The sequence below is a fragment of the Myxine glutinosa genome, chromosome 1 (assembly GCF_964187855.1).
Source record: "Myxine glutinosa chromosome 1, kmMyxGlut1.1, whole genome shotgun sequence".
NCBI classification, from domain to species: Eukaryota; Metazoa; Chordata; class Myxini; order Myxiniformes; family Myxinidae; genus Myxine; species Myxine glutinosa.
Window position 1 is genome coordinate 432,946,145 of NC_136261.1, and position 15,104 is coordinate 432,961,248.

Below are 15,104 nucleotides of genomic sequence, written 5' to 3' on the forward strand. Positions count from 1 at the left end.
GGAGCTAGGTGTTAGGAAAGGAGCACCAACCCAGAAGGGAGAGCAGTACTTAATCAAGCTGTGGATGAAAGCTTTGTATGTGGTGAGGAGATCAAAGGTGCCAAGGAAGGACGTCACACGATGGAGGATGCCCAGTCGGTGACAGTCTTTGGAGGCCATCTTAGAAAAGTGGTTTTCCCAGGAAAGATCATGGCAGATTATGAGACCCAAAAGCTTGAGTGACAGATCTTCTTCGAGAGGATTGTTGAGAAAGTAAATGGGAGGGTTTTCCAGATGGTCTTTTTGGAGAGACTTTGTGAGAGTGAGAGATTTGTCAGAATTAAAAAAAGTGTTCCACTTGTTTGACCAGTTTGTGATTTTGTCCAAGTCCGTAGAGAGTGAAGAGGATGCCACCTGCCGATCTCGGGGTTGAGATATGGAGCGGCAGAGAGTGGAGTCATCAGCAAAGAGATAGAGACTGGGCCGAATTTATGAATGGGAAAGCTGGGCAGTTGCCCAGGGGCCTCCACAACCAGGGGGCCTACACAACCAGGGGGCCCCACATATAGACGATCAGAAGAAGGTGCACTCTCACTGTCTGAAAATTTCGAGTTCTGAAGTTTCTTCCAGTAATTGATCAGTTTTTGAGTTCATTGGAGCAACGATTGGAATCCGATGAAAACACCTGTTCTCTTTTCGGTTTCTTGCATAAACTGGAATCACTGGACTGTGATGAAATCGAAGCAGCTGCAGCAAAATTGGTTGCTGAGTACAAGGATGATCTAGATCAAACGCTTGGTGTTGAACATGTGCAGTTTTCAGCCTTCTTCACTCATTTACTGGAATACGAAGATGATAACATCGGGAGAGAACATTTCCTTTACAAACTGTTCATGGACAAGAAAGTTGCGGATACATTTCCAAATGTCGAGAGATTTCCAAATGTTGCGTGTCCAGTCACGTGAAAAAGTAAGTACACCCCATGTAAAGTTTTGACTTTTTCAACATATTTCAACATACAGCTATTTGATCTTCATTTCAACAATATTGACAGATTAAGGTGATATAATATAACAAATATCATGAAACATTTACATTTTGTAGTCCATTGTATAATTTAAATAAACATCAATGCAAATTTCGCATGTGGAAAAAGTAAGTACAACCTTGGCTCTAATAGGTGGTATTGCCCCCTTTGGCAGAAACAACCTCAAGTAGGCGTTTCTTCTAACTGTCTACCAGTCTCTGACATCGACTGGGAGAAATTTTTGCCCACTCCTCCATGCAGAATTCTTTCAGCTGTGCGATGTTTGAGGGGTTTCTTGCATGCACATCTAGTTTCAAATCCCCCCACAACATCTCGATGGGATATAGATCCGGGCTTTGACTTGGCCATTCCAGAACCCTCCATTTCTTTATTTTCAGCCATTCCTTGGTGGATTTACTGGTATGTTTAGGGTCATTGTCATGTTGCAAGGTCCACCTTCGATTAAGCTTCAACTTTGACAGATGGCCTCACATTATCCTCAAGCACCCTCTGGTACAATTAATAATTTGTAGTGGATTCTATGATGGTGAGCCGCCCAGGCCCTGATGCAGCAAAGCTGCCCCAAACCATAATATTTCCACCACCAATGCTTTGCAGTTGGTATCAGGTTCTTGTAGTCAAATGCTGTCTTTGGTTTTCACCAAACATGTCTTCTGGTACTGTGGCCAAATAGCTCTAGCTTTGACTCATCTGTCCAGAGCACATTGTTCCAGAAGTGCTGGTCTTTGCCTCGGTGTTCATTGGCAAACTTTAGTCTTGCCCTGATGTTCTTTCTGGACAGCAAAGGTTTCCTCCAAGCACACCTCCCACGTAGATCAAATTTGTGCAGCCTCTTTCTAATGGTAGACTCATGCACTTTGACATCAACATACTTCCCAGACTCGTAGGCATCTACAACCTTCTTTCTGAAGGCCTCAAAGAGCTCTTTTGATCTCGGCATTGTGACGCCGCACATTTCAACAACAAAGTGCAAACCAAACTAAATATCTGAGGTTTACATAAGACAGGTTCCTCCAAGAACTTCTCCAACGATGTTCTAATCATTTGCACCTGACCTGGTGCACCTGATTCTAATTTTAGGTATTTCAAGTAGTGATAAATGTAGGGGTGTACTTACTTTTTCCACATGCGAAATTTGCATTCATGTTTATTTAAATTATACAATGGACTAGAAAATGTAAATGTTTAATGACATTTGTTATATTATATCACCTTTATCTGTCAATATTGTTGAAATGAAGATCAAATAGCTGTATGTTGAAATATGTTGAAAAAGTCAAAACTTTACATGGGGTGTACTTACTTTTTCACATGACTGTAGATGCGTTAGGAGTGCTTGAATAAGTTCAAGAGGAGGAAGAAGAGGGTAGTAATAGGGCAGTTCACCGACATGCATTGTGAATATTCGAGGATAGATGCAATCCTCTGAAGAAATATGGCAATATTAAATTTGTCCAGCGTTAGACTCTCAAAGGAATCATTTTGATCGCTGTTGAATTTTATGCAAGATCACGTGGATCAACCTACGATGAGAAGCAATGTGCTGAATCCCTTTTAACAATTGTCTGTGACACTGCAATTCTATGCAATTGCATCATTTAAATTGGATGTTTGAGATATGTGCGGTGTGTCACAGGATAATCAGATGTTTCGACACGTACAACTAATTGGCTGTTTATCTCCGTTCACAAATTGCGATCTGGACGGGCGGATTATGTGTGCATGTGCAACAATATTTCCCTTTGCCACCGAAGGGAAATGGAGGTTATGTTTTCACCCCTGTGCCTTTGTCTGTCTGTTTGTCTGTCTGTGAACAAGATATCTAAAAAACTTATTGACGGATTTGGACGATATTTGGCAGAGGTAGTTTATGTGACAAGGACGAAATAATAAGATTTTGATGAAGATCCGGATTCGGATCCGGATAGTAGAATTTTAAATGTGATTTTTTAACATTGGGAGATGCGACCAAAAACGATACATAGCACGATGTCTCAAAAAGATTAGAACGGATTTGGACGAAACTTGGTGGACAGGTGTGTGCAACAAGGAGTAATTGATTCGATTTTGGCAAAGATCTTTCCTGGGAAAACCACATTTCCAAGCTGGCCTCCAAAGCCAGTCGCTGACGAGGCATCCTCCGTCGTGCGAAGTCCTTCCTTGGCACACCTGAGCTCCTCACCACATACAAGGCTTTCATCCACAGCTCAATGGAGTGCTGCTCTCCCCTCTGGGCTGGTGCTCCTGCCTCACACCTAGCTCGTCTTCACGCTGTTGAAACCAAAGCATTCAGAATCATTGGAATCTCCCACGATGACGCTATCTCCGAGGCAGGCAGGTTGGTGGTCTTTCCATCTTCTACCGACTCCTCTCCGGCTTTGCTCCCCCAGCTCTCTCTGTGCTCTGTCCCCCAAATATTCCTACAGGTCGCACAAGATCTGCCTGCAACCTTCTTATGGTTAAACTGCCAAAATCAAGACTCTCTGCTCACATTCACTCCTTAATTCCTCTTTTCTCCCGCCTCTGGATCAAACTCCCTCACTCTCTTCAATCCCACTCCTCCCTCCAGGTCTTTAAAACGGCTGTTCACCACCATCTCTTATCTTCCCCAATCCAAAACCTTGATCTTTTCTACCCCCGCTAATTTCACCCCAAATCCACTTTTTTAGGTGACTTTTGACTTCTTTCCTGGAAGTCCTTGGTGTCCTCGCGTTTTATACCTATCCTGCCTCCCCCCAGGCCCTCTCCCTCCCACACATCTCCCGATGTCCCTGCTCTCAAATGTTGTGTTTGTGTGCTTCCTTCCCTTCTCTCCCCATCTTGTCGACCGCTCCCCTTTTTATACTTTGTTTGCTTGTTTGTTTGATTTGTTTGTTTGATAAATGTTAGCTCTTTCATGAGCCTCGACTCTGTATATAAAAAATATAAAAAAAATAAAAAAATCTAAATGTGGATTCGGATACGATCATCATTTAATTATAAAGTGATGGTGGTGGTGGTGGTTCGGTGCACAGCCACCCTGCTGCTGGTTGCATCATTTTCAGTGGGTGCGTCTGCCGCTGATGCAATGCCTCTATAACCAGTTATCTGTTACTCATTTTGCCGACCTCGGAAGGATGACAGGCTGAGTCAACCCCACCTGGCATTAATTCAAGGGGATTACAAACTCAGGACATTAGGATCCCAAGCCTTCCGCCCTAACCATTTGGCCAACACCAGGTGATGGTGTGTGTGTGTGTGTGTGTGTGTGTGTGTGTGTGTGTGTGTGTGTGTGTGTGTGTGTGTGTGTTTTCAGGGGAGCTTATACATTGAAGTTCTGAATGTCCTGAACGGGAGCTTATGCTTATGCAATGGGAGCTTATGCAATTCACGGGAGCTTATGCAATGGCGCGTCGTCCATCCGTCAGGCAGTCAGGCAGTCCGTAAACACGTGAAACTTCTTCTCCGAAACCACTAATGGGATTGCGAGCAAATTTGGCCCAAATGATATTTGTTGTATTGTGACTAAAGTTTGTTCACGGCGTTAAAAATAAATCAAAGTCTAAGGTCTTCCAGGGGTCAAAGTGGATCCAGGTTTGATCCCCCAAAATAGTAATTTGCTTTTCCTCTGAAGCTGCAGACACTATTTCAATGAAGCTTGACCACAACATTCATCACACCCATGATGTACTGAAGTTTATTTACGGCACGATGAAAATCGAAGTTAAAGGGGGTCTTTGTGTGGTCAAAGTGGGTCCAGGATAGTGTGTGTAGTTTCACAGGAAAAAGCAAATTCCTATTTTGGGGGGTTAAACCTGGATCCACTTTGACCCCGGGTAAACCCCCTTAGATCCGGATTTTTAAAAATGCCGTGAACAAACATTAGTCAACACAACAAATATCAGTTGTGCCAAATTTGGTCGCAATCCCACAGTGGTTTCGGAAAAGAAGTTTCAAGTGTTTACGGACTGATGGACTGGTGGACTGACAACGCGCCATCACATAAGCTCCACTGAACTTCGTTCCAGGTGAGTTAAAAATACCGGCCCATGATGGGGATCTACGGAGTGCGGGGGGTTGCCCCCAAAATAGGTACTTGCTTTCTTGGAAGAAACTGCACATGCAATTCCGATGAAACTTGACCACAACGTTCCGATCACCTGTGATGTACCAACATTTGTTGCTGGCATTAAAAAAAAAAATCGGGGTCTAAGGTACAGTTGGCATGTTGCCGCCCCACACCCAAAGTCGGTATTTGCTCTTTTCTCTGAAACTACATGCACAATTACAATAAAACTTCACCACAATAAAACTTCACCGATGATATTCCAATGTTTATTTAAGGCATTAGAATAATTATAGGTCTGAGGAGGTATGTGGGGTGGGGGGGTGGGGGGTGCCCCCCAAACTAGGTCTTTTTTTGTTTGTTTGTTTGAAGTCATATGATTATGTCAGTATGATTCTACATGCTGCCCTGTCTCTCGCAAGCTTTGAAACTGGTTTAAAATACCTTTTGTCAGTGTAATATACTGTTTATTCCACAAAGTGAGTGCCAGGGGTATTGACCTATTTTTGGTAATGTACCCAGGTTGCGGGGTCAAAATAATACTCAATACTCTTGCACCTTATTGCCAGGTGGTGATCATAACAACCAAGTATGTGAATTTTGACACAACCTTTCAGGAGGAGACAGAATGACTGACAGACATACGGATGGACAGAGCTGATTACAATACGACTACGATGAAGCGTCTTCATATTTTTCAAAAAGCGTGGAACAAGGACAAGCCTTCCATGGCTAAAGAGAGGTAACAATTTACTTCCTGCATGCAGATCACTCAAATGCACCATTAAACACGGAACACCTTGGAATTTAATGCAATTTCCAAAAAAGAAAAAAAAATAGGGGAAATAGACACGGATTTTCAAATGCCTGAACAAACTTTGGTACATCACGGGTGATGAAGGTTGTGGTCAAATTTCATCGAAATCGTTTGTGTAGTTCTAATTTTGGGGTTTGGGGGTGTCAAACCTGGACCCACTTTGACCCCTGGTAGACCCCCTGAGACCTCGATTATTTTTTCATTGCCCTGAACAAACTTGAGTTCCAACACACAAAATATAATCTTCGCCAAGTTTGGTCTCAATCGCATCAGCAGTTTCAGAGAAGTTGCATGTGTTTATGGACAGACTGACGACGTGCCATCCCATAAGCTCCCCGGAAATATGTTCCATGTGAGCTAAAATGTACCCTGTACCCTACATTGAAAATCCATTAATATTAGACAATACAAAACTGCACCAAAACAGATCACACAAGTTAAAAGAATACAAAAAAAAACAATGGCGGATGATCAAGATATTTGTTCACATGCGATGTTGCATTAAAAAAAAAACTCACATACCAGACATGGCTCTTGATCCATCATCCTGAGAGCGGAGATTGCAGAAATCACTGAACCCGATTCCAGATAAACCAGGAACATTTTCCAGCTGCACATTTTGGGATCTGAAAATCTCTTCACAGGAACTGGAAAGTTCCAGAATAACATTCTCCAAGTTTACGAAAATACTTCCCAAAAGAGAAGAACCTGCAATCTGGACATCTTGCGGCTTCGAAAAAGAATTCATAAATTTAGAGAAGTCAGCATACAATGCAAATTGTAATTTATCTTTGGAGAGAGAGAGGAACTCAGTCCGCAATGCATCCGACAATCATCCGACAAGCCCGAAAAACCTTCCGATTCTCAATTCCAAGCTTATCGATCACTGCTTGGGCTGTTTCTGCTCTCAGGCCTTGGAATTTGAGCCATTCCAAGAAGTTCTCCATTTCATCGATGATCTGCCAGGGATACAATGCTTATGTTAATCACAGAAAAATTATACATGTTATTTTCTTCACTCTGTTTGGAATTTTTTGAGTTATTTCCGTTGTCAATCCAATCAATTATTATCCAAAAATGTGGGCTTTTACATCCAGTTTGTTCACCGCTGTCCCATTTTGTAAGTTTTCTTCTCAATCAGCATCGAATGAATGAGTTTTTATATACAGAGACAAAAATAAACCCAGAGTAAACTATAGTAGGCACACAGCCGTCGTAATATATTGCTTTCTTGCATGACCTACAAAACGGGTGGACACGATTTTGGTATGAATTTATAGAAGATATTAGAGGAAACATTCTGTCACTTTTCACACGAAAGATTTTGGTACGTTAATGAGTAATTTAGATTTTAATTAATTATTTACATGTTTAAAATGTGCGCGTATGCTCGAACGGAAAATCCCGGAAAATAACCAATCGGAAGACGTGTTCAATATATCATCGGCAATTGGCCAATGACAACCGCCGTACCGGAACGGTGCGGTAAGGCCTTGAGACAACATGGCGGCCTCCAGTGATGAGGACGTGTTGTCTTCGGGTGACGAAAATACTCAAGAAAAAGAGTATTTTATGTGCATCTTCCCGTCCAAAAAGTGCAAAATTGTCCAATTTTCAGACAAAACATGGTCCCGTTTCTTCGAATATGTCAACAAATGGAAGTCTTTGGATGGTCCTCAAGCAAAAATTGCGAGAGATTACGTTGCTCAACACTCGGCAGGATTCAGTGCAGATTCCAACACAGCGCTGTCGCCAACAATACCACTTCTCGGAGGATTCCATCAGCCGTGGTATGCACGCTTTACAGACTCCCAACGTGTTGAAAGGGTGATGAAAAGCATGAAAAAGAAAGCCGATGACTTAGCCTCTACGGGTAGGTTTAAAACTTGCACTTTATAAGGTTAAAATTTGTTTAAAATCAATTATTCTCCAATGTTCTTATATTACTGGTTTTATGGGTTTTCCACATTAATTTTTGTTTCTTTGTGTGTGTGTGTGTGTTTTCTTTTTTTCAGCAACCGTGCCCCAAGCTGATGTCGGTGGAGAAAAAGTTGAAGCAGAAAATACAAAACCAACAAAGAGACGGGCTCTTTGTTCCAGCATTGGTAGACCTCCAGTGCCAGAAAGATCACAGCATGTTCTACCAAACATATGCATCCTATGCCAGAAAGAAAAAACTATAAGATGCAGATCCACCCGCAAGAGAAAAAAGGAACTCCTCGTCACATGTTCAACCATAGATGCTGTCCATTTACAGCAAGCAGCAGAAGACAGTGGAAATGTGTTACTTCTCATGCAGATTAAAGACAAGGATTGTGTGGCAATCGAAGTTAGGTTCCACAACTCATGCTGCAGGGACTTTACACCTTACCTGACCAGGCCAGCCAACACACAAACAGGAAGTGATACTTCTTATTCAGAAGCATTTGAAGTTTTCAGCAAGACAGTGAAAACTCGCATCATTGACAACAAAGAGATCATGAGACTTTAAAAAGTGAATGACTTATTCATCAAACAAATTAAGATAAGCCATGGAGTTGAGGCAAATTCATACAAGTCTGGATACTTGAAGCACAGGTTATCAAAGAAATTTCCACAGCTATGTTTTATAACACCTCACATGAATCACAAGGAGACATCGTCTATGTTAATGACATTTCTACAGCTACTCGTGTGGGAAAGCAGACAAACCTTCAAGAAGCCACGCAAAGCACGACCTACAGTGAAATGGATTCGACAACAGATGACACAGAAGCACCATCACAAGCAGGCCACCAATCACAAATGGGCTATGTGTATGCTGATCCAAATGCACTGCACAATACTCACATGACAGCATTAGATCTCAGGCAAACAATCAGAGAAGTCAAACCTACTATGCCATGGCCACCGACAGCAGAACATCTGAATTTGAAAGAGGCAGAAGCAATTGTGCCCTGCAGCCTATACAATTTTTTAGCATGGGCAGTTGGCGCATCTGACGAACCAGACACGGAGAAGATGGTAGATGTATCTGCACCAATCCATAGAAAACTCCTGTCCATATCACAGGATATAATTTCTCTGGCTTCTAAAGGACGGAAACTGATGCCTAAGCATATGTCACTTGCTATGACATGTCATGGGGATCGCAAGGCTAACCCCCACTCTTGCAGGGAAAATGGCCTTAAAATGCCTGTTGTTGTTGTATGACAGTGCGTCATCTATCAGGATCAGCCCAGTTGATAGGACTGTTAAATGGTTTGGGACACTATGTTTCAAACTCTGTGATTTTAAATCATGATACAGCACTTGCTACAAAAGAGGTTAGTCGTGGTGAAGATTCCCTTCCATCCACCATACAGCCAGGGATTCCAACCACGTTAGTATGGGGTAACAATGACTTTGGAGAAGAAACGTTATCTGGACGTGGAACTACCCACAACACAAATGGCATTGTTGTCCAGAGTAATATCAGTCCAAGAACTAATCAACCTAGGTCCTCTAGCACTAAAGATCCAGCTGTGAAAAGAACAAGAAACAGGTCAATGCAGCGGCCAGTGGTGAATTTAGCTACATACTACGGGGGAAAAAAGGAAGGTCCAGTGCCGTTTGCAGAGCATGTTTCACTCCTTCAGTCTGCTAATGCATCCTTGCTGCAAAATCCTATGAAGGTCGACCTAGCCTACTACATTACAAAATTCAGAACAGACAAGATCTTGCCCTCTTGGACTGGGTTCAACCAGCTCCTTTCCCAGCTTGAGGTTCCACCAAAGTCTGTAATAGGCTATTTACCTGTCATTGATGGGAGCCCCACAGAAATGGACACAGTCCTTACAATTCTGCAGAGAAGTGTCGAGATTGCCGATCAGCTAAGCTTGGAGACGGTTGTTGTTGTGATGGATCAAGCAATCTATGCGAAGGCACAACTGATTAGGTGGAGAAATGCGCAGTTTATGAAGAGGCTGGTCATACGACTTGGTGGTTTTCACACAGCTATGTCCTTTCTTTGTTGTTTGGGAAAGCGCTTTAGAGATGCTGGCCTTCAAGATATCGTGATAGAATCGGAGATTGTTGCGACAGGCTCGGTAAATGGGGTGATGACTGGTAAGCACTACAACAGAGCAGTCAGACCTCACAAGCTGGTTGTGGAGGCAATGCATCAAATGCGACTCAATGCTTATCTGGACACCATTCCTGAAGAGGCAAACAGAGTAAAACAGCTGATGGCAGACTTGGCCCAAGCCTTCCCCAAACCTGAATATCAAGAAATCATGAATGGAGAAAGATTTCATCAGTTTGAGACATCTTAGTCAATTCATAGAAGCTTGCAACAAGAAGCAGACCTTTGGATTCTGGAGTTCGTATATTGAGATGGTAGAAGTTCTCCTGCTCTTCCTGAGAGGTACTCGTGAAGCAAATTGGGAACTTCACTTGGCAAGTGTAAGACGTATGCTACCATGGGTGTTTGCATATGACCACCTCAATTATAGTAGTTCCTTCCTGTGTACTGGCTTGAAATGTCTGATCTTGCAACTACCCACCCAACAATACATCAGCAATGTCTGGAAGGTGACTTTGCTGTTCAGAGGAGCAATAATGCCTTCGCCAAACTTGCTTATGACCAAACTATTGAACAGACAGCAAACCGTGACTCAAAAACAAAAGGAGGTATGACAGGTTTTACAACCAGTAAACGAACTGTAAACAGGTGGATATGGTCCCATCATGCAAGAGGCTTAATCGCTCGAGAATGTGAGGCCATGGCAGGCAAAGAAGAGCAGAGCACAACATGATCAGATCTCCTGCAAAGCCATATGAAACGGGATAAGGCAGATGTTAAGAAAATTGTGGATACAACAGTATGGTCAATCCTTTCGACTATGAACAAGATGAGCTGATACACATCAAGTCAGGTGCAGTAGCGACACAAGATGTCCAAACTGATATGCAGACTGCGTATGAAAGGGGTGAAACAGAATTCACCAAGTTGTCCAGAGAGTGTCTACAAACAGGAGAAGTGGACTTGTTTGTCAGCATGAAACAAATGAAGCTGAAGACATTTACCAGTATGTCTAAGACTGTAAAACGCAGAGTACATGGAAAGGATGTCTCCCTGAAAGCCGACAGAAATCTGCTAGCAAGACTGGTCGTGATTGGACGGAACAGGAATATTAATCTGCAGGAGCTACTGACGTATTCCTTGGGTCCGTTACCACTCTCACTCGCAAATTCTCAAGGGTATCTGGTCAAGACCAACAAAGCCAACTTGCTCCATGCCCTGCAGTCTGTTCGTGATCATATCGGAGATGATGTCAGCCAGGCATTAATAGGCCTACATTGCTTCACTGGGTGTGACAGCGTAAGCTCATTTACGGCAAGGGAAAGAAGAAAGCCTTTAATCTTCTTCTTAAGGAGAGGGAGCTGTGCAATGCTTTGAAGGACCTTGGCGAGCATTTTGACATACAGCTAGACTTATCACCGCACTGGAGGTATTTGTTTGCAAATTGTATTGACAACACAGCGTCACAACCGTCAACGAGGCCAGGTACAACATGTTCCAACTGGCAAGGAAATCTGAAATCACAATGCCTCTCAACCAAGATGCTCTGAGGGAACACATCAAACGGGCCAACTACCAAGCAGGTATGTGTCTTCCATAACGTTTCCAGTTTCATTGAAAGATATAATTTGTGAGACTTGTGTGCAACATGTAAACCTGTCATAATTATGTGTAAAGTTAATCAGGTGCAAAAATAATACTATATTTTGGGAGTCAGTAAGGAAATAAATGCCTTGCTCATATCCTTTTGTTAGTGTTTTTTAAACATCAAATCAACGATCAAATATTGTGAAAAAAACCAAAATATGAATATGTGTTTAATTCAGAGATATCTTATATTCCATGATCAAAATGCATTTTACTATGTACACAAGGCTGAAAAAGGAATGAAGCAGATCTCATTACGAGGCAGACTCCACAATTTAATGTTACTGTTCAATACCTTCATTGCAGCATAACATAACATTGGAAGGCAACAACTGAGGCTGAATTTTCTTTTCACCTTTTCAATATTTTCAGGTATTTACAAGAGGAGCCTACAACCAAATGCAGAGATACCCGTTCCTGATGGGCATGGGTGGAAGATGGAAAGCGGTGAGCTAGTCATCAACTGGATGAACCTCCCTCCTGCTCCAGACAGTGTTATGGAGTTAGCTTACTGCACTGGTAACTGCATGAAAAGTAAATGTGGTGATGCTGATACTTGTACCTGTCTTCAAAACAATGTTCCATGTGCAGATCTGTGCAAGTGTGCTCGAAATAACTGTTGCAATATCACTGGACACAATGACTTAGACGATGATAGTGAGGATAGTGATTCTGATGATGGCAGTGATGGGGAAGTAGAGGAACCTGACACAGAAAATGAATGAGTTTAGTGTGTGGTCCATTTTAGGCTCGGAAATTTAATACCAGGAACATGCAATTGATTCACATCGTGAAAAATTTCCTCACTGCTGTGAAGAATTATTTTGTGCTCATGGTCCAAAAGCATTTCTCATCTTGAAAGATGGCATACTTGTATAAAGTGACATCAATATTAGATCACTGCAATTTAGGAAATAAAATTTCATGCAAACCTTTGTGTCACTCATTTTTTAATATTTTTAAAATCAGAATCAATACATATTTATGTTAATACTATTTTCAACTCAATTGCATACACTTTGTGTTGATATTTGAACTCTGTATGTGTTTTTTTTAAATAACGTATACTTGATCGATAATGACATTTTGGGCCAGCGGTTCTCGTTTATGTGCAACATTTACGCTTGTGAAAAAAAGTATGTTGCTCGTGGTACTATAGCCTTTCATTTACCATCATGTTTGCCCCCACCCCAGAGGTAGGTCACTAAATCAAAAAACTAAAACGATATTGGTCTCTGGGCCTACAGTCTACTGGTCCTGTGACTATCTCTGCTGAATAATTATTCTGCACTTATTTTGTCTACACCCTTCATTATCTCAAACATATATCATATCCCATCATAACCGCCTCATTTCTAATGCATGTTACAAGAAGGGGCATTCTTGGGGAAAATGCCAGGGGCATAGAAAGGGCCCATTTATAAGGTATGTGCCATGTGGCAAAGTATAGAAAAGAAGGGACATTCCATAGCTTGTAGAAAATGCCAAACAGAAAATAAGGGACATTCAAAACATTTCGTGTGCATGCTGGACTACTCGTGTTCTTAGGAGGAAGCAAGGAATGCTCTAGAAAAGTTGATATAAAAGGGGCACCCTACATCTTGCAAATAAAATACATTAACTTCTTCTTGTGTAAAGGTATTGTGTTTTTGTGTGGTCATGAGGTTGGAAATGAACTGTGATCGAATTATTATTGTGATGTGTTTGGAAATGGGGATTTCACATGCAAGCGGGCCTTTTTGGTAACATCTTCTATGGAAATATGAGGTGGAGAATTCGAATGGCGCCCCTTTATTGGCCTAATGGATGAGGCATCAGACTTCCAAGCAGGGGATTGGGGTTCAAGTCCCATTTGGTTTGAATATTTTTTTCTTCTTTCTTTTTCAAATCTTTTATATAGTTTTGAATAAAGTCTGGCACAATGAACAAAATGCAGTTTTTAGCTGCGATGAGCAGCTCTATGAGGACCGCGTTGTTGTTGGGTGCCTTTTTGAACAGCACATGCGCATACACTCAGACGTGCGTTGGTATGAGGTAAGAACATTGCGGACTAAAGTCGCTATTTGTTTGAAGAAACCAGAATAAATTTAGCAACAAAGACAACATGAAAGTTTTCATATCAATCTCGTTTCACAGAACTTGACACAAATTAGGTGTAATTATTGAATAGCGCATGCGCATACACTCGGACGTGCGTTGGTATGAGGTAAGAATATCGCGGACTAAAATCGCGATTTGTTTGAAGAAACAAGAATAAATTTAACAACAAAGACAACATGAAAGTTTTCATATCAATCTCGTTTCACAAAACCTGACACAAATTAGGTGTAATTAACATATATATACAGCCTTGGCATTTAATATGGAATATTTTTTTTGTGGGGGTGAACATACTTTTCAAGATGACTTAGAACCAAAAGTTCATTGGAATTATGTTGAAATTATTCTAGATTTTGTTAATGTGACCTTTAAAAGAAACAAAAACCACATTTGACATTTCGAAACAAATAAATTGATCCTTGAAAGTGATGTAAACTGATATCGAACTCAATTCATGGACAGTACTGTGTTAAACTTCTGTACGTTTTCCAGAAGTATTTCTTTATTTTGCACATTAGCCAAAGTTTTTTTAACAAAAACAAAAGTTAAATTACGACTGGGATTACGGACAGTGAAATTACAGTTCAGTACTTCGTGTAACCCCCACAAGCATTCAGGAGAGCACGTACATGTTGAGGCATGCTGTTCACGAGCTTTGCCAATGTTTGGACAGGAATCGCTTGCCATGCAGTGACAATAGCCTGCTGCAATTCACGCACAGAGGTCGGCTGCTGGTCCAAGTGGTCGATATGACGCGTTAATTCTGCCCACAAGTTCTCTATCGGATTCATATCCGGGAAAATGGCAGGCCACTCCATATGCTCTCCACCATGGTCAGCAAGAAAGTGTTGGATCATGCGAGCATGATGAGGCCGTGCATTGTCATCTTGGAAGACAAAGTTTCCTCGAAAGGCTGCACGAGCAAATGGAAGCAATGTTTCTTCCAGAATGGCCCTACACTTGAACTGGTTCAGGTTTCCATTCAGAACAACCAGGACAGTTTTGCCCCCTGCATGAAAAGCAGCCCAAACGGTCACCCCACCACCTCCAGCGTGGACTCTTGGCACTATACAATCTTTGTTGTAGGCTTCATGCACTTGTCTGCGCACTCGGATGCGGCCATCTTGACGATAGACCAGAAATCTAGACTCGTCACTGAAGATCACGTGATTCCAGTGTCCTGGCTGTCATTGACGGTGCTCTCTGGCCCACTGCAATCGGTGCTGGCGGTGTTGTCTGGTCAGGCGTGGCTTTCTCAGGGGACGCCTGGCATGATAGCCTGCTTGATCCAGTCGTTGGTTGACTAGCCTTCTGGATACAGGCACATTTGTCAGTTGCTGCCACTCAGCCCGAAGCCGATTAGCTGACTTGGTACGGCCATTGCGGACTAACCGGTGCAGCTGGCGATCATCCCTCCTTGTGGTTC

The 15,104-nt window shown here is 42.1% G+C and overlaps 1 protein-coding gene across 3 annotated transcripts in view; it reads right to left on the reverse strand.

Annotated features, from left to right (window-relative positions):
- The window catches only part of LOC144889652 (uncharacterized), a 60,294-nt gene that overhangs the window by 27,572 nt on the left and 17,618 nt on the right, over window positions 1-15,104 (reverse strand). For 2 of the 3 annotated variants that reach the window (XM_078770700.1, XM_078770699.1), the window contains exon 2: window positions 6,412-6,848. In XM_078770700.1, coding sequence (XP_078626826.1) covers window positions 6,412-6,637 — 226 coding nt within the window. In that variant the 5' untranslated portion in view covers window positions 6,638-6,848. Of the gene's footprint in view, window positions 1-6,411; window positions 6,849-11,933; window positions 12,206-15,104 lie in introns of those variants that run through there. The other variant, XR_013621961.1, reaches the window with a different exon arrangement.